Source organism: Etheostoma cragini, chromosome 13 (assembly GCF_013103735.1).
Source record: "Etheostoma cragini isolate CJK2018 chromosome 13, CSU_Ecrag_1.0, whole genome shotgun sequence".
NCBI classification, from domain to species: domain Eukaryota; kingdom Metazoa; phylum Chordata; class Actinopteri; order Perciformes; family Percidae; genus Etheostoma; species Etheostoma cragini.
Window position 1 is genome coordinate 2,358,642 of NC_048419.1, and position 20,420 is coordinate 2,379,061.

Sequence of the window (20,420 nt, forward strand, 5' to 3'; positions counted from 1 at the left end):
ACACACACACACACACACACACACACACGCACACACACACACACACACACACACACACCTGCTCTAGACTAAAGCCTGTCAGTGTTGTGACAGACATATACTTCATTTACAGTCGGAGTCCTGTCTGGTCTGCATCCCCTGCTGTGCCTCGTCTCTTCCTTAACCTCATTTCTGTTCCTAACCCTAATACACACACTCACACACACACTTGTGTCAGCTCCAGGTCCCCGGCTTGGTAGGCTGAGGCTGTGGTTGAAGGTAATGGTTTCCACTTTTCCTTAATTCCAGTGGGTCACGGAGCGATGGCAGGGCAGAGTTTCATTACAGCGGCCCAGCAGGGCCCCAGGTCTCCTGTAGGGATTCATTATGTTGCTGCCCCTCCCGAACACACACACACACACACACACACAATCCTGCACTCTTTATGAAGAATTCTATCTGTTGTCAGATAATGATCATCTAGGTGCTGTGAGGCATCGACTCTTTTTGAAGGAAACACTGCTTCAGCTGCATTTGTGCACACTTTTGTTTCCATGAGGATAAGATGCATTGCCAAATCAACCTTTTCCCCAAGAAAACATGACTAAGGACTTTATATTTTGGAGCATTTGCAAAATGCCATGCCTTAAAAGATTCACTCAGCAAGCACTTTGCTGAGTCCAGAGCTAATAAAGTCGATATACTGTATGTAGAAACAGCCACAAGTCCTTTATACCACAGGTACATGACCTGAACTCTCCCAGACAAAACCAAAAGGGTTTCTCCACCACTGTTATAAGATGATTCTGCACCCAAAGCCCCTAATATTATCATATTTTCCAAAAACATCGGGTCCCGTTTCAGATTTAGTTTATTTTAACAAATCAAATAATTATTTGACTGAATACAGTATAACAGCCATACCCCACATTACAGATTTCTCTTTTTTTGTACCCTCTATTCTGCAATCTAACACTACCAGCTGAGCACACACACACACACACACACTGATTAATGGGAGCTCATATATAGTCACTGTGCCCAGGTGAGGGGCTCCTGATCTTCTTTTCCCATTCATACTGATCCACTTTCTCTTTTCCCTCTACTTCATAAACAACACGTTGCCAAGGTGTCTCTTTTTAAAACGGTGTATAGACGCTGGTCATTCACTCAAAAAAGGTGAATTCCTGTAGCAAGGCTTATTTTTCTTTTTACATCTTTTTCACTTGAGTTACCTGCAGGGTCGTCGACGTGCTGCTGACTGAGCTCTGTGACCTCAGGATGTTGGAAACCCATTTAATATACATTCTGTCATTTGAGAAATATGAAAACGAGCAGGCCTACCCTGTTCGTAACCCACCTCACGCTTTCATTTCACCAGTGGTGTTCTGCGAAGGGCTACAGGGTATTCCGTCAAATAGCTGGTGTGGTTACTATGTTCATGAATTAATGTATAAATATTAATTCAGCGAGATGAACTACATCTTCCGTATTGTTTTCATGCATGGGCTTTTGAATGGGGGCAGGTTATGGCTCAGTTTCAAAGGAGGGGGGCAAAATGAGTTTAAAATGAGGAAAACCTGTTAAGACTGTAATCTCAAATCAGGGTTTTTGGTAAGAATAAGTTGTACATTTATAATAGCTACATTGTCTATTCAGTGCCAGATAAAAAAGTTTCAATATTTTAATATGAAATAATATCGATAAATAGCTGTTGTTTGTAACTCCAAATGTCCAACGACGACAAATGGCACGGCTGCGATTATGTCTCAAGTTGTTTTGCGAATTTTTGGAATCACTTCTGTTTTCTGTGTGTTTTTGTGGTTCCTTTGTGTCTATTTGTAGTTGTTTTGCATCTCTCTTTGTAGTTCTTTGGCGTCTCTTTGTAGTTGTTTGGCGTGTCTTGGTAGTCTTGGAAGTAGTGTTGCGTCTCTTTGTCACTTATGTGTCTTTTTGTGTTCTGTTGATTAACTTTCAACAAGAAAGTTAACGTGTCACTTCAAACAGAGGCTCCAACTATCACCTTCAGTAGGGGCCCATGCCAGTAGGGGCCCAGGCCACCCTCCTGGCCCCACCACAGGGGTTTGGAAACACATGTTTAAATGGAAATAACTCTTTGGGGACAAATGAAGTTCAAGCAGTTCCTCATGTTAAAATCTTTCATCTGCTCTGCTTAATATACAAGACATGGAAGGAAGGTTTGCATCCTAGTCATTGTGGCATGTCCTCCCTACTGACTCTATGGCACACAGATGTGAACTGTGATGCCATAGCACAGCTGGATATACAACGCACATAGCGGTGTCCCCGGGTTGTTCTGACTTCACATCTGACATTCCTTGTTGAACCTGAGGCAGCTACAGAACCTAGGAGACATCTAGCTTAAGGGTTTAGCCTCAGGGCCGTAGGCTGTCAGCACAATCAGGGGGTTACTGTCAGACACATGGCTATACACATGCACATGCATGCACACGCACGCATGCACGCAAACCTCACCTTTAGCAGCCGTTGACATGCAGCACAGGGACAGACCTTCAGGTTTCATTAGATAAACCATTGTTTCCTAACTGTTTCCTTACACAACTCCCCATCGCTATGTGAGCGCAACTTTCCACAGTTGATTGATGTCTTCAATCTATTTGCCACTTTCGCTCTTGTATTATTATTTATTTTCCCATCCATGCATGTGAGGTACTTTGTCTCCTGTGCTAATTCAATCTGCGAGGTGGAATGGATGGATCGAGGCAGAGATTAGGTCTGGTTAGGTTGTAATATGACACACACCCCCATGTGCGCTGTGGGCTGCCTCATAAGGGATAAGGAAGTCACGGACAAACAATTTGTCTGAGGTGTAAATTAATTTGCAACATAAAAAAATAGATGGTGGTGGAAATGAAAGTAATTAAGATGATAGATTGGATGCGTGAGATTCATGTGTCTTCGCTACAGTGCTCCCAGGATGGAGAGTCACAGTCTTAAGCATGAGTTCAGATGGCTGAGGAGGCGCTGGGAGCAGAGAGACTCCCAAGCGGTCCCTGTTCAGAGGCTCCCACAATGGTGTCCAACTAACCGCAATGCTACGCTGTGCATCTTATATTTATGTCGTTCTTGTATTGTTTCCCTTATTTGCTTTGTTTGTTTGTTTTTTCTCTAATCCTCAATCAAAAATTGGCATTTGCATTAACCTGTTGCATTATCTATTTGTCCCTGCTACTTGAGACATCTAACACAGATTTTAGAGGTAAATGAGAACATATGATTATCTGTGAACCAACCAAGCCTTTAACCCCCCGTCCTCTTCCCGTCAAAATTGAAAATCAACACTTTTGACGCTTTTTAGCGACATTTTTAACTTTTTCTTATGTTTTTGTCCCTTTTTTCAACACTTTTGACACTTCTTTTCAATGTATGTCACTTTTTTGGACGTTTTTGACACGTGACACTAACTTAGTGACGTTAGTCTTACAGTTATTTTTGGAATTTATGGTCAAACCTCATTTATAGGAAATTATACCCAGGCTGACTGTTCCCCAATCTTTATGCTAAGCTAACCGTCCACCGTCTGACAGTTAACTGACAGACCAGAGTGTGTCAGTCTGTCAGTCACTCCCTGCACAAAAATACTAAATTGTATATTCAATTTCTCCTTTAAATGAACCTGTAATTCTAATACTGTAACTACCTATTGCGTTAACGTTCTCACTCTGTATCTCTGTCTTTGTGGCTGTAGAGCCACACAGGGAATCATTAAAGCTGTATTTATCCTCTGATATGATCTCCAAGATGCAAACAGTGTGTAAGAGTCAGAGTCTATGATACTCATCAAAGGATTTGGACTGGGGGCTGTGACCACTTATGCAGTCCTCTATGTGAGCTTAGAGCAGTCTGAATGAGCCAGTGATACACAGACCTAGAACCGAGCGGTCCACAGGCAGGACTGCTCTCTCTATAGATAGCAGAAGCTATTTTATTGCCCCGCTAATCTCTTCCAACTCCCTGTATTTCATTTCGTCATCGGCTTTTCTTTTTCTTTGCTCTTTTACTCTTTTAACTCTTTTTGCACAGAGCTCAAGGTCAACAGGTTTTTGACAGTAGTGGACCATTTCCACAGAAAATGGTTTGATTGTCTCTTTAACAAGTTTCTTTCACTTGGACTCCAAGAAGCCGGCTTTGTAGACATTCTGAGCATGCACTCCTGCTTTGTCTCACCTCCTTATGGGAACTAAAAAAGCAAGCTGGACCCAACAAATGGATTTTCTTCTGTCCCTTGCGCTCAGTAAGCCTGAGGTCCTGTTGAAAAGGCCCTTTCCAATGGACCAGCACCCAGAATGAAACCTCCTGGTGCAGTGACTGGCCGACGGCTCGGCCTGTGGTAGTCCTACTTGCAGCTTTCTCGAGGACTGCTTATTGTAACAACGTTTGGGACAAGGCTATAACCAGGAACATTTGCGTTTATTCTGAAAGTTGCATCTCTGATGCTGATGATGACGATGTAACCTCTGTGTTCTCTCTGGTCTCTTTCTAGATCTGTTCTTGAACGTACCGCAGTGAGCGACGGTAACGAGGTGTTCCCAGCATGCGTAGATGTTAAGAGCTCACACTCGAAACCTGCATTCGTTGATTTCTCAGCAATACATTCACCAAATTTGATGTCTATTGGATGAAAAAATATGCAATATTGAAATATGCTTTCATTCATTTTGGGGCGTCTTATTCAATTTTATGGCATTTGAAGAAAAAAAAACGTTGAAGTGTTTTTGAAATAGTATTGAGTAAAAGTTGACATATTCCAGTCTGTGATTACCCATCAACTTCCATTCCTTTAATTTTAGTCTCAATAATTCCTAATTTCAGCTTTTCTAACTCAACATTAGATATTTAAAATGAGGTTTAATGACCATAAATTTCAAAAATAACTGTAAAACTAAACTTAATAAGTTAGTGTTACGTAATGTTGAAAACTTCAAAAAAAATTGGCATAAATTGAAAAAAAATGACAAAAATGTTAAACATTGATGGAAAGCGTCAACAAAAGTGTTGATTTTGACGGGAAGACAACACAAGGGCAGCGGCTAGTTAGTTAGTTAGTTAGTTAGTTAGTTAGTTAGTTAGTGTTATAAGTTAGTATGGCACACTTACCCAACTTGAATGCGATGGCAGAGCGCTGCTCTTCCTGTAGGATATCTGCTCGTTGACTCCAGGGAAATAAAGACGTGTTGAGTTGTAATGTTAGTACATCCAGCATCAGACACACACACAGTGAAATACACTTAGCAGAGGTATTACTTTCCAAATAGAAGTCGCCAGCAGACCCTCATTGGGTCCCCAGTAATACACCCACCAAGTGTGGGCTGGATCCAAAAACTGGTCTTGAAAATATTTGAATGACATGCTCACAGGGATTCAAATGGAAGTACAAAGTAAAACTTCTCCTTGTGCTTTTTTCCTCTCATCCTTAATCTTTTTCAGAAACATTTATTAGGGAGTTGTGTTTTAGTTGTTGCTGGTTTTGTGATCACCTTAAGCCGAACGTTTCAAGAAATGTAGGTAATCGGAGGAGCGTCATTAGCATAATTTCCCCGAGGATTGCGGAGCTTAATTATCAACATGGCCGTGTGCAGACTAGAGCACAGCTCATCACATTAGGATGGAGTCCCGGCTGACTACCTGGAGATTCATTGCTGGCCCAGTTAAACCCCCAACAATTTCAAAACTTTCATCTTCCACGCTACGATTCCTCACCTCGAGCACACGGCGGGGTCGAAATAACGGCGCAAACCCTAAAACACATTTAGATACGTATCACCGGAGACTCTGGTGGACCAGATGCACACTGAGCTGCATGCTATTCGAACTCATTTTCATTTGAAGATGATGGATTTTTCACATAGAGCAATCTGGTGTGTGTGTGTGTGTGTGTGTGTGTGTGTGTGTGTGTGTGTGTGGTCTTCTCAGGGATGCTACACATTGCTCTGCAATTCCTTTATCGTCCTCTATGGTTTAATGCACTGTAATATCAGAGTTCGGGTATCCCTCTGCTTCCTTCTCCCTGCTGCTGGACTGGAGGTCGAGGGAAAAAGTGTTTATTTACTGTATGACAGAGAAAAAGAAATTATCCATCCCCTATCTCAATTTGCCTGTAGATACAACGGGGAAATGGAAATACTCCTTGTGTGCGGCCGGTGAAAAGGCAATTTCCTAAAGGCAAAGCACTGCTATGCAGCACCCTTTGTTATGATTTCATTAGTGGACACTCAAATACACTGTGTGTATTTCCGCCGTATACACACAGTGATTAAATTATGCAATTTAGACCCTTATCTTTTGGATACACGTGTGAAAGTGCTGTTGTGTTTTTGTGCCAGTCTTTACCTGGACACTTGTGTGTGTAAATACTATGTATGCATTATAGTATGTGCCTATATATGACTATATATAATATAAGAGTGAGTGTATGTGGGTCACACTGTGTGTTCACTGCCCCACGCATCATTTCCATCAGCTTGCCTGATCACATCCGGGTTATTATTGCACATGTACACGGGACTAGACAGAGATCAGCTCACCAGTTCTATTCATGGAAAATGGAGAAGAAGAACAGGTGATAAGATGATAAAGAACATGGCGGAGGAAGACACCGTAGAAGAACAGCGCTCCGATGTATAGCTTTGGGCCTGCATCTGTAATTAGGCAACATTTCTCAGCTCTTTGCAGCACATTTCCTGTCCTGTGTTTCATCAACGACAAACATGGCCGGCAACACAAACACATGAGTGATGGGTCTGCAAATCAACACTTATTAGACACATTGTGGTGTTTTGCATTCGCCTACAACTTTACCTGAAAAAGGGCAGGCAATATCCTTGGAAGAGAAGAAAAATGTGTTATCTTCCCCACTGGCTTGCGTGTTGATGTCTTTACTATGCATGTAACGTGACATCCAACAAGCCTGTGGTAGTGTGAGGCCACAGTCTAATGTCTAATGTGTGCTCTTTCAGGTGTCTTTGAAGTAAATAGCAGATAATGTACCTGTTTAGACTGCAGCCAGATGAGAAGTTGCTTTCAGGAGGAAGACTAAGCAGTGGGTGCTGCTGACACAAAGGATATAAGTAACACACCCAGAGGTCCAGTGTGTTATGTACTTCTTTCTTTTGATGTTTTTGTGTGTCCACGTAGGACAGCTCTCGTCCCGCTGGAGCTGGTAGTCTCCATCCATCCGACTGTCTAACTGGCTCGGAGGTCGGAGAAGACAAGCAGCGCGTTAATCTGTTCTAATATATTCTAGTTCTTGATGGCTGCAAGGCTTAAATGTATATTTTATAACCTGTCCTGTCTTATTTTTCAATGTTAGTGTCTTTCTCCTGCTGACTTCTCATTGTAAAACCCTCATCGTCTATATAAGATAATTGTACCGTGGTTTCCATCCTTTTGTCCTAAAGGGACCCTTTTTGAATAAACTGTGACACATTTTTGGATAGTTCATATAATATTAAATGCACAACAATAACAGAGGTGCAAAACAACTGTTAAACTGTACGATTAACAAATGGTGAAAACAATAACTGCAGGGAGTTTATGTAAAACAAGCGATTTGGATGAATTTTTAAGCAGATTATTTCCTGTGAATATTGCATGAGAGATGAGATTTTCGGTTATTTGTGGGAACTTTTAATACAATCTCTTTTTTTGTTTTAGTTATGATATAGAAAACACACCCCTTAAAATCAAGAAGGGCTCGCAACCCCCCTGTGACGCTCTGACGACCCCTGGTGTGGGTCTGGACCCCCAGGTTGGGAACCAGAGAGTTAGTAGATGCTACTGTTCAGCTGTATATCTTCCAATGTCATTCTGTTTAGACAGTGAATCACTGATTAAAAGGCGACTGAACGCCAGATTTTACTGGGTGGTCGCCGTCGCAGCAGCCGTCTCTCTGTCTGGTTGCCAATTCATTTGAATGTTTTATTTGATCAGTTTATTTGTCAGGGACAATTCAAATAGGCATTGTTACATCTAATGTGAAGATGCAATGACTTAGCCATGGGCTAATTTGCAATCCTTGTCCCTGGTTAGGCTTTAAGAAATGACACACATGGTAATACACTTTAAAATAGACCTACAAACTAACAATTGAAGCAGAAAAACAGGCAATTACAGATGCAGAAAAAACTAACAGTAAAGAATACATACAGTGCATGCATAAAAGATGAACGGTACAGCAGATTAAGGGCAGCAACCTAGATTAAACTCATCAGTACACTTAATATATGTCTATGTGTGTGCCGGAGGGAGAAAACACTTACAGACAACACCAACAAAACATGAATTAAGGATAGCTACATCTACAGCTGAAGAGCCACCCAGTTCCTATTGCGTTGACGTCGACCCCCCCCCCCCCCCCCCCCCCCCCCCCTGCACACAGTGGCGATGGAGTTTAATCCAAAGGCAGAGGTCTTGGCTTTGTTATAAAAGGGCCTCAAAGCTCACCAAATTGAATTTCTTATTAGTAATATCTTAAGTAGAATGAAATTGAGGAATTCTATATCACATACAGGGTGGATGAATGTCTGCAATGAGAGTATATTGGATTTCTAACGAGACTTACCAGATTTCCACAGCTGAACTCAGGCATTCCCGTTGAAATATGACACATGAGTGAACCTGTGATTGGTGTGATTCTAGGTTTGGGTAATAATCTAAGCCAGTGAGTTCTGTGTAAAAATGATAGAATTGCTTTAGTGTCCCGCTTGGACGTCAGGTTATCACACACCTTCCTGCCCCACAAACCCATTCAATCTCTTTGTCTCATTCCCACTGCTGTGACCCTGTTTCACTGTCTCTGGGAGCAGCTTTCCACTTTTCGCTACACCACTGAGAAAAAGATTTGAGGTTTATTTAGCCGTGTCTTTCTCTATATTGTAGTGCAATGCTTTTTCCTCGGTTTTATTTAATTTAGCTTTTTGTTGCAAAAAAACCTTAACACGAAAACAAAGAAGCAAGCCCATGAAGGTAGTGCTATTCATTAGGGTGCATAAAGGCTTCCACAGCCTTGCAGCTACTTGAAAACAGGCAGAATGATGAACAATGAAAAAGCTGTTCTCATGGCTGTTTTGCCTTTCCAAATCAATATTTCACTCCCTCAGTCTGAAGTCTGTGAGCACTCCAAAGCTGCTGAAGTGTGCATTCACACAAGTTGTCAGTAAAAAGAAATACAGCAAGTAACCCAAGGATGTTTTATCCTAGATTAACAGACTGTAAGTGTTGTGAAGGAAAATGTAATTTAAGAAACATAAAAAACAACTATTGGTTGCCACTTTTGCTTATAAGCAACAGCTCAGATTCCGAGATGTTAAATCCTAATCCCCTTCTTTGGCGCTGTGTGTATAGTTTACAATAAAACTGGGACACATTAGTGCCCAGCTAACTTCTCTGCATTATTCACCGTCTCATCATCTCAGAGCCATTATGATGGCCTCGTGTATTCAGCGGCACTCATGTGATTGGGATTGACATGTTCTCTCCACATCTCTTTTTTTAATTCCTCTCTGTAGAGAAAGGACTGGACTTTCCTCCCTGTCTTGAGTTCTATCAAATGCAGACCGTTAACCAGTAACTAAAGATTATTGTCATTGTTGATTAATCTGATAATTATTTTCTAAATTAATCAATTAGTTGTTTGGTCTAATGTCAGAAAAAGGTGAACAATGTTGATCAATGTTTTCCAAAGATGACATCCTCAAATGTCTTGTTTCGCCCACAACTCAAAGATATTCAGTTTGCTGTCGTAGAGGAGTGAAGAAACTAGAAAATATTTACATTAAGGAACCTAGAATAAGAGATAGATTTAATGCTGATGAATTTAGTTGTTGACAACTAATTGATTAATCAATTAATCTTTGCGGCTCTAAAGGTTAGTAAACTGTCTGCTACTGGGTCTATTAGGAGGTAACTGATGGAAGCCCTTGTAGCTTTTTACTGCCTGGTGGTTTATATGGATAGCTGTTTAAAACCTGTAAGGGGCTGTACAGAAATTACTGGGGAGTTTAATCCTATTTTTCCCTTCCCAACATTATTTATTAAAAACAAAAAGAATGTAAAGGATCAAATCAAAAGATGTCTTCACTTTACAATAAATCCAGAAGAAAAATAAGTTAATAGTCTACCCCTGCTCTTCCCAGAAATGTAGACTAACTTCCCTTCAACAAAGATAAAAGATATATAATTCTACCAATACCCTGACCCCCCCTCACCCCCCTAATAATTTCCTTACAGTCCAAAGAAATGGGAGACTTTCCAAGTTGACCAGTGTCGTTTCTGTTTTAAACTCAATCTTGATTTTTTGTTGTTTTTTGTTATTCATAACAATAATAGGGCAGCTGTTGTCCCTGCTTTCTTTCTTATCTCAGCCCATGGTGTGAACAGCACAGAGGTATTCACTTATGGGAGCTCTCCTGGCTGCATAAGTATTGAGCACTTTTAAACTTCAGCCTCCCTGCATGGCATCTTGGTGTCATGTCAGCCTCTTTCATCACACTGCCCATTTCTCATAGGATTAGATTACTTGGCCATTTAAGACCCTGATGAAACAAGGTTGATCCAACCTGCAGTGGAACCTAGAATGCTGTTTCACCCTCCTTCAGTTTAAGGTTTGTCGGAAAATGTAGACCTTATTGTTCTGCAGTATGCATCCTGTACAGTATGGAGTCTTGCATTTTGGGCATTAAAAGCACTTTAGTATTGCACTCCTACAATTTTGATAAACTGAACAAAGGACTTTTCTATTCCACACATCCTTGATTGCCAACAGTTTGGTCGGAGATTCAAGTGCGTTATGCTAGTAGCAGCTAATGTAGCCTTTAGCTTCTTGCCTCGAGCTACAGCGGTCTGGTAACATCATTTCTTAGCTCCACACCTCCAGATAATTTTTTCCCATTTTCAAACGTTTAGTTTTCAACCCCATCCGACATTGAATCAATTGACGTCACTTCATGCAGCTTGGCAGGCTGTATACAACAGTAGTACACCCTAAGACCATTAAACAGACTTTGAATGTGTAAGAAGGCTTTGGTTTGGTTTTATCCCTCTCAGATCTAAAAGGATGAAATTGATCCATTTTGAGTTGCCTCTGATTTGAGGTTGATTTTACTGTTTTTCAACAGTTTTCTTCTCATTAAAGGCTCGAAGAATACAGTCAGCCCAAGCTGCAGCTTATCTGATCCAGACACCCGCCCTGCATACTCCTGCTCTGATTGATCAAATCCAGCCTTCACCCTGCTTACACCTGTTAAAGACTGCTGCCTGGAGAACATTTGTGTATTGATTCTTTGAGGATTATGCTGGGTTGTTTATCATCTATCCATTCTGCTTTTGTTTCTAAGTTTGCTTTAGATGCCATCACTTCAGAGTAGCAGGGTAGTGGCTTTGAGATGCGTGAGCACGCCTGTGCCTTTGTGTTTCTTCCACAGAAGCCAATGATGGTTTGATAAAGAAGGTCATTAAAGTGTCGTTAGGCAGTGAGCTTTGTGGCACTGGGCCCCTGCAGATAAAACCTGGGGCAACTCTGAGAGCTAGGAGGGCTGGGTACGGGGTTAGGATACACAGGGCTGACAGGCAGACCTTTAATGAACTCCACAGAGAGTCACTACGGCAGGCTAGACAAATTATACAACAGATACCTCTCCTTCACCCATTCAGACCTCTTTCTTTATCCCTTTCATCCCTTTCCTCCTCCTAACAGTCAATCCCTGTGACCCCAGTGTGCAACTAGAACATCATTGACAGCTTCCTAACTCCCCGTCCCTGTTCTACCAGCACACTCCTTCACTGCCCAGACAAACCCTCAATTTGATACTATGTAGCTATTGCAGAGTAGCTCTCATATGAGCACTGTTTCCCACTGACTGCAAAGCTGCTTCCCTTGAAAGTAAGGAAAACTGACATCTCCTGGAATCAATAGAGCATATTAAAATATGTTTTTTGTGTTTACTAGAGAGCTACTCACTATCACAAGTTCAAGCTTATCCAGTAACCCAACTTACCAAAGCAAAAACAACTGTGACACCTGGCTATGTAATGGGAATCCAGCCAGAACTCAGAGTGACTAAGAGCAGCAATGATAGCCTGTAGCGAAGTCAATGCCTGCGTCGTAGCACGGGCCGGAAGACTTGACTCAATTTGTAAAAGTGAGATGCTCTACGGCTGCATGGGTGCTGAGGATAGGGCATGAGAAAGGTGATCGCAGCAGCGACAAACGAAGCCCTGGAGATTTAAAATGAGTGCAAATGGATTTAAGGGGACACAAATAATTTAGCATTAGTTTCTGTCAATTACAGTTCGTCAAAGCTTTTGTTCAATACATTAAAAGCACTTTTGGTCCACTGTTGGACTTAAACTAAAATATAGGTCAAGATTTAGTTTTACATGTAGACACGGCAACAAATCAAGTGTAAGCGCAAATGGAGGTACACACTTTACTCTCCCTGAGACTGTAGGTTTTTCTGCCAAACCTCTACTGCCACCAAGTGGCTCTCAGTTGACACACCAGTAGAGCATACAACTCTACAATGTTTTATTCGAGTGAACCAACCCTTAAAATAATTGTTAATACTTTTCTCTTAGTGGATCCTTTTCCTTTTTATCTGTGAAAAATTAAACATGCTAGCAGTTTCTCTCCATCTTTCCTCCTTCTTCTTTGCATTCTGCACTAAACCCATTCATTCTCCTTTTTATTTTTTTACTCAACAGCAATTTTGTATATATTTGTTTCTGTATTTATTGTTTCTTATTACTGTTTAATATGTTTGTTTGTGTATGTACTGTATGCACCTATCACCAAGGCATATTCCTTGTAGGGTAATTACTGCGGCACAATTAAATTTGATTTATATAGCGCCAAATAACAACAACAGTTATTTCACAGCACTTTTCATCAGCCTGTATCAATATAGTGTTTGCTGTCTAACCCACTCTGTGTTCTCTGCAGTGTTCATCATGGCTGCTGGACTACTGGTCTACCCCTTTGGCCTAAACTCCTCACTGGTCAGGTCCTTCTGCGGGGACTCTGACATCTACTACGCTGGCGAGTGCCAGATTGGCTGGGGCTACATGCTGGCTATTGTCGGAGTCATGCTCACCGTCTTCTTGCCCTTTTTTGCCAAATATGCACCGAAGGAGCAGCTGTCCCCTACCCCTCTACCCACACTGTTATAGGGCATTGATGTGATGTCTTGTTTTCCCCTCGTGACCACTCTCTCTAACCTGGGCTGGATGTCATGGAGAGACACCTGCATCCCATTTTTAAAGGTGATGCTGTTTTGGACAGCGATAGCAACAGTGATAACTGAAGCTGAAACAAAACAACAAACACTGTCTTCCTGCATCTGTTGTGTGACTATTTCGAATTCAATTCCATCTATATGATCCTCATACGTTTTATTGCAGTTTTGACTTAACTGTTTTCTTCATGTCAGTTCTGCAAACGATGCAGTCAGAAGATGCGAGGGTCTCATTTCACATGATTTAAGCAAACATGACCACAAACATAACAAGTACATGCTAAACATTGAAGTGTTTTCCCCCTTCTTTTCTTTTGTGGGTAACAAGTCAACATATGTAACATTCCAAAACAGACTAGAGGCTGGCTTCATAAAGAGAGTGGAAGCATGATGTTATGTGGCAGTGCGACCCGTCCAATCCAATGTTTCAATAAGAGGTTTTGAAGAACATTCGACTCAACGAGAGAGACGCTTTGAACTGTCGGAGACTGAAAATATCAATGGGTCAGCTCTTGAGGAGTTGCATCTTCTAACGATGTACAGTACACATGGTCTGGAAATAACAGACCTGATGTTTAAGGTTCGAAAATACCCCGTTGAAGAGAAAAATCTGATGCTTTTGAAGGATTTTTGCTCTTCAGATTGTGTCTGCCTTCCAGTCTTTGACTAGGCAGTGAACAGCATTGGGAGTCAAGAAGATGTTTTAGCTTTTTAAGACAGTGGATTTACTAACTGCCTCAAAGAAACAGAATACGGACACAGCATCAGACCTGCCGAGAGGACAAATGAAGTGAATCATAATAATAAGTAGTGGTTTCAGAGTAAAAATGTTATGTTGGGTTACTGCATACTTTTGTTAACCTTCTCCCCTGAATTGTTTGTGTAATGTAACTAGCTTGTCAAACATGAGCAATTGTTTTCTGTCTACAACACACAATACTAAACACTCTAATTCAGGAAAAAATGACAGCAAAAGGCAGGGAGATGTGGATCTTTTGTCAAAATGCACGATGAGATGGGGTTTGTTAATGGTAGAACAAATGATCTAGATTTTAAATGTGATCTGACCAACTTGTGCCTTTTAACATAACCAAGATAAGAGTTCAATACAATTATCTTTTTCTGCTGAATAACTGTGGATCCTGTTGTGTGACGTGTTTGTTTTCTCTTCTATTATACTTTTTTCCTCTGAAATGTTAAGTCTTTCTCCTGTACATGATGCAGTATGATCTCATTAACGTGAGAAAATAAAGATACCTTCTAAACCTTAGAGGTAATGGCAAATAGAAGGAAAGTAAAAAAAAAGGAAGCCGGTGTACTTGTGTTCAATCACACCCTGAGATATTTTTGCCAATTATTTAGAAGAGGTAAATCCCTTGAATGCTATATTAAAAGGTTGTGACATGCAGCTAACAGATAACAGATTAATTCCTGGCATCCTTGTCTTTTGTGATTTAGAAATTGAGAGGTAGAGAAGGGAGCTGTACAAATTGAACTTTCCCTTTGGTTATCTGCGCTGAGCTGACACATTATTCACTCTGTAAAACGTGGCTTAAATTAATAAGCTCCTCAAGTAAGCTAATGCATTTCTGTGTTTACGTCAATCCACTTCTCCTTTTAAGATACTGGCACCATTCCTGTCATGTTTCAAGGACAAAATGTCTACTTCTCCACTTACTCTCCCTGTACACTGCCACTTTTATCAAGCAAGACTCCCTTTTCTAGTAGGTGTTTCTGTGTGTGTTAGTGTTGAATACTGGGTCAGATTTTGCTAGTGGTTTAATCTTTAAATATTTCCCAAATTTTGGTTTCCATAATGATATGTCCGGACATTAAGAAAATGACTGTGATTATGTTGCCATATTTGAAAGAAGGTCGGGAGAGAAATGTTGGTATTGTATTGGACCTCATACTGTGCTTGACTGTGGGAGCGACTGGCGTGACTGCGCTGGACTTATTCCCCTGTTTGTTGAACCATTGTATGTAAAGCACTGGTGGAAGTGTTTTGGTAGAGTAGAATTATTGTTTTGTTCATTGTGATGTTTGACTGTAAATAAACTAACTGTACTTGATATCACGTTAATCTTAACTACCCCGCTTTTCAAAGATATATTTTGAGATATTACCTCATCGTTTGAGGTATGTTTGCTTTAACTGAATTAACCTCTAAACAATGTTTGCTGTTCTGTGAATTTTCTTTGTAATAAAAATATTTCAGAACTTACAACAAGAGAGGCTTTACTTTCCGTTTAACGAAACAACTCCTTATATATTTTATTCACAAGTTAATACAAAAACAGTTACGCCAGAACATGCAAGTGAATTCAGTTGTTAAAGTTCAGCAGAACATTGCAACTGTGGCCTTTACAGGTCAAAACATGTTTAAAAAAACAACAAAAAAACACTTCTACCCATAACAGGACTGATCTTTAGCACAAAGCCCATGCACCTTCATTAAATACTGGTATACTTCCGATTCGTGTTGTATGGCTGTTGATACATACAGTTTTGATGCTCAGACTTCACTGAGTGATTTGACCAGCGCCCTCATTTCTGCATCGCAGGCTTTGATGGCCTCCTGAGCGTTCCTCTGCTCTGAGGGCAGGCCGGGTCTGACGGACACACACATCAGGACATCTCTACTGCGGTCATAGTTTCCCACACAGCGATGAACTTGACCCCGGATGAGACGGGGCAGTTCCTGCTCCTATTGGACAAGAGGTAGATTAAGTCAGATTTCAGTGTTACTTTATGTTTATACTTTGCATTGAATAAATATATTATTATAAATGCCAGTTTCTAGTCAACGCTCGGTACAAAAGGAAATTGATGTTGCTTGGCACCGGAAAACTTTAAAAAGGTTGAAGAAGCAGGTTGATATGCAGGAATGAGAGCAAAAAAGGTTGCATTTATTAACAAATCTATTTCTGAGACTGAGGGAAAACGGACCCAGGGAAATTAGACAAAAATAACATTAAAACTATAGAAAGCTGCAGCCTCACAGCAAGCTGCCACTAGATTGAATAGCTATTAAATAACATCACATGCAGAAAAACAGAAACTTCATACACTCAATAGGGTGGACACTTTTTTTAGCTGATCATAACACTGAAACAAAAACTAAAACACACATACACACATTAAGACTAAATAAACAATATTGTGTTAGTTATATCACCTGATTGATTATTTATCAGATAAACTAAAACACTACACTGTAATAAATCATTTAACAGAGTCACGGTTATGTTGGGAAACAGTGAAAAGCCAGTATCAACAACATTCAGTAATTATTTAGTAATGTTTGATTAGATGTGAAAGCCTCTAAAATCAAACTAAGAATAATGATGATAGCAACATATTCATACATTTACACTAACAGGTTGATTGTACAGGAAATATACAGTATAACCAAAGAGAATCATAATCATCATACTAAACATGGATAACATCTAAGTAATCTTTTATAAAAAAATCATTTTATCTGACTGAAGCTGAGGAGACACAGGCAAGTTATTTTGAGCAAATTTACATTGTTCTCTGATAAACCCAAGACACATTTATTCAATTCACTTCTTAAGGGAAAGCTTTTTTCCCAACTCACATTTTCATAGAAGACACACGGCACAACCTCCTTCCCGTCTCTCATGAGGAAGTTTTTGGCTCCGTGGTGACCCAGTGTGACCGCAGAGTCGAGAGTAGCTGAGGGAGGAGCACAGCCTGTCAGTTTAATGGTGTTTAAAAAAACACAGCATACACAGCAGTGACAACAGCAACTCCCAGTCAACTGACCAAATATCTCAAATAAGTATGGGACTTTGTCTTTAAACTGGCTCCAGTGTCTCATGCCATCAATAACAGATGTCAGGATCCTCAGTGAGTTCTCAATGGCTGGCTTCATTGGAAATGTCTCCTGCTAAGCACATATACAAATGCTGTAGTGATCACAACAACAACAATTAATGGCACATTTTTAAATCTTTGTATATTATTGTATATATTTTTCCCATAGCTTTCTACCTGAGTTTTAGTTTGTCGCGCAGTCTTAGGTTGATTTGTGCTCTTGTTTCCCACAATGGGGGATTTCTGTGGCCCGAAGCTGTTAGTAAACTTCCAGGAGTTTTTCTGTGGCTGCGCTGCAGGAGCAGAGGGCCTGCTGGGTGGTGGGACAGGAGCTGGCAGAGGTCTGGGCTGATGGGAATACTGATGGGTGGGATTGGGCGGTCTGTAAGAGGACTGCTGACCCATCTGAGAAAACCCAGTATGGGGCATTGGCTTGATTTGTGCACTCTCCCTGATATTGTGAGCTTGATATGTGCTCTGTCTGGACTTAACATCGGGGCCGAAATCCTGTTGTCTCATTGGGTTGCTGGCCGGTCCCATCTTGGAGCTGAAAATAAAAATACATAAACCTATTTTCAAATACTGGGATCTTAAATTGAAACCAAGCACACAATAAACACATTCAACTTTTTTCTTTTGTCTATGGCTTTTGGTCTATATTTTTCATATGTTGTCTCTGCCAGGTACACTGTATTTAGTGAGTAAATCACGGTACAGTAAAATCATGGCTTAAACACAATTTGTATGCTGTCGGTTGTAGCTATGAACATAGTTGTGTTGATGAACATATACATAGCTACGATATTTCTATAAAGTTGTCTGTATGGTTAAAAAAATAAAAATGTGAAAAAATGGTCCAGTTTAAATAGCTTGTTGGTGATTTGGGCATTTTTCATTGTTGTGAATGAAACATACCTTGTACCTCCAAATTTGTATGGATGTTTTATGGGTGTTACGGTTTTCATTGCAGGGGCGGGTCCAGGAGAAGGTCTGTTGCCGCCATATTGCTGGGGTGGAGTAGTCTGCGGGATGGCCTGCCTGTTCCACTGGTGGCTTAGTGGAGCACCAGGCGACGGACCTGTGGCCTGGTAACATCCATAGGTACCTGAGGAAAGGTACATTCTCAGAGGAAAATCTTATGGCAGCCTTCTCTGTCTGTCGTTGTGTATCTTAATTCATGGAGAGACATTTTACAATATTGTCCTTTTTAATGTAAAAGGTTCTCAATTGTATGATTTAGCAAAATATGGTGATTTAAAAAAGATATTTAACATTAAATTAGATATTAAGCAACACTCAAGAGCAACAATTGCATTTCTAAAATATACATTTAATGATTTTCTTTGGGTATACTGCCACCTATTGACTGAAATCCAGTAGAGGCTTTAAGAGCCTGAATGCTTCACCTGATGTGCTGTGAGATGTAGCTGAGCTGCTGCTGGCCGTGTATTCACTGTGGGAGAAGAATTCGTTCTCCGAGGGAGCAGATGTCAAAGGAACTCTGTTTCTTTTCTTCTGGTTAAAGAGCGGCACAGACATGCAGCCTGATGGACACAGCAGAGAAAACATATGTGAGTTTAAGAATTATCAAACAAATCAATTGTTACTATAACAAGCAGAATATATTTATTACTGTATTATGTTAGCTAACATTAGATTGCAAGACACTAATCATTGACCCTAGCAACCTAACTACGCCTCTGTCTACCCACACTTTTGGTGAGGCTTGTTTATCAATGTTTTTTATTTAATACCTTTAGTTTTACAGTTATTTGGGGAATTTCTGGTCGACAAACCTCATTTATAGGAAATTGTACTTAATGTTTGAGTTAGAAAAGCAGAAATTAGGAATTATTTAGACAAAAATTAATCAGAGACAGAATATGTCAACTTTTACTCAATACTATTTCAAAACCCCTTCAATTGTTTTTCTCCAAATGCTATAAAATTGAATATGTCACCCAAAATTAATGAAAGTAGAGATTTGTACTTGCCAAAGAGCGTTGTGTGGAATTAATCATGTTATTTTAGGGAATTAAAAAGAACATTGATATAGGAAAACGGGTCAATTTGACCCGAGGACAACATGAGGGTTAACTATCCACAGTGTGTGTACTAGCTATAACGTGACATTTCTTTTACAAACCTGCTGTTGACCGGGTTGGCTGGTTTTCCTGTCTCCACATTGTAATAACTTTGAAAAACGTTAAGTTCTTGACGTTAGCTCTTACGTTATAGGAAGAGACGCACCTTAAAAATAAAAACAAAATTGAAAAGACCTTCAAACCGAACTCTTTGGTTGGTGTTTGTCACCCACTTGGCTGTGAAAAAGGTTAGCTAGTTAAATTAGCTAGCTAGCTTAGGTTAGCTTAACGTTAGCTAAAAAATTAATAACTGTTCAGACAGCACTAGCTAGCTAGCTAGGTGGCATTACAACTGTAATGTATAGCTACCAGTTGTAACTTTCTTTGAAAAGCCCAAAATATTTTCTGTGAACATTAATTAATTACTAACTTCCTTTTCTCGGATAACAAAAGTTAAACCAAAATTCGCTACGACGAAGGTTCCTTTACAGGTCAGCACCTTGGAAAGTGACCCGCGCCAAATACTTGTGACGGATGTTGCCTTCATGATCCCATAGCAAGCTCGGAGGTCCAAATACTAAGGTTGTTCAAAAACGCTGTTTTGAAAATAACTATTTTTTTGTGATTTACAGTGCTTGTTTGTGGTGACTTAACATATTACATAGCAGAGTAAACATATTTGGCAGTGTTGATATTAGGAACATGTCCCTGATGTTACTGTATGCCTCAAATTGAAGCCCATACATAGTCGTTTTATGGAGAGGGGGTTACAGCTCCTTGGTGGTCTGCCCTGTGGTCCGTGAAGCGGCTTTAGTATTTTCTCCCCTTTCCTGTCGTTTTGGCAGCACTGTTACCTAGATAAACGTCAGATAAACGTTTATCCAGGTATCATCAGTTGATATCCTGGTGAGATTTGAGACATGTGTACTAACAATGGGATACCATTCTTTTTAAAATAAAGATTGATGAATTTGTGTATTGGTATTGGGGAAACAGTGCTGGAGGAAGTGCTGGGAAAATATGGCACAAGTTGGGTGTGCTTGTGTACCCATGGCCAGGGGGTATGTGGGATAGGAAATTTAGGCATAGGCATTTTATTCCTCTCTCAGATCATGTATTTTCTCACATATAATAAACAATTTGGGTTCATAAGTATGTAGTTAAATCACCCAGAAGTCCATTTAAATGCTCACTATGGTCAGTAGATGGCGCTCTAACAAAGCATATGATAAGTAAAACCCAT

General features: G+C 40.3%; 2 protein-coding genes across 3 annotated transcripts in view; one reads left to right on the forward strand and one right to left on the reverse strand.

The window, feature by feature from the left end:
• The window catches only part of LOC117955584 (transmembrane protein 211), a 93,484-nt gene extending 78,162 nt beyond the window's left edge, over positions 1-15,322 (forward strand). Inside the window, exon 3 of the mRNA XM_034890164.1 lies at positions 12,959-15,322. Within this exon, the coding sequence (XP_034746055.1) occupies positions 12,959-13,185 (227 nt within the window). The 3' untranslated portion in view covers positions 13,186-15,322. The remainder of the gene's footprint in view (positions 1-12,958) is intronic.
• Positions 15,323-15,501: 179 nt separating this feature from the next.
• LOC117955585 (spermatogenesis-associated protein 22) lies at positions 15,502-19,701 on the reverse strand. 2 transcript variants are annotated; one of them, XM_034890165.1, is made up of 8 exons: positions 19,373-19,701; positions 19,240-19,287; positions 18,500-18,637; positions 18,009-18,198; positions 17,271-17,640; positions 17,043-17,166; positions 16,855-16,952; positions 15,502-15,957 (listed from the first exon to the last, which is right to left on the reverse strand). In XM_034890165.1, the coding sequence occupies exons 2-8, from the start codon at positions 19,277-19,279 to the stop codon at positions 15,766-15,768; spliced, it is 1,152 nt and encodes a 383-aa protein (XP_034746056.1). In that variant the 5' UTR covers positions 19,280-19,287; positions 19,373-19,701; the 3' UTR covers positions 15,502-15,765. The 2 variants fall into 2 exon arrangements, with proteins under 2 accessions (XP_034746056.1, XP_034746057.1); XM_034890166.1 differs by having other exon boundaries at positions 17,043-17,163; positions 19,240-19,699.
• Between the last annotated feature and the right edge of the window lie 719 nt (positions 19,702-20,420).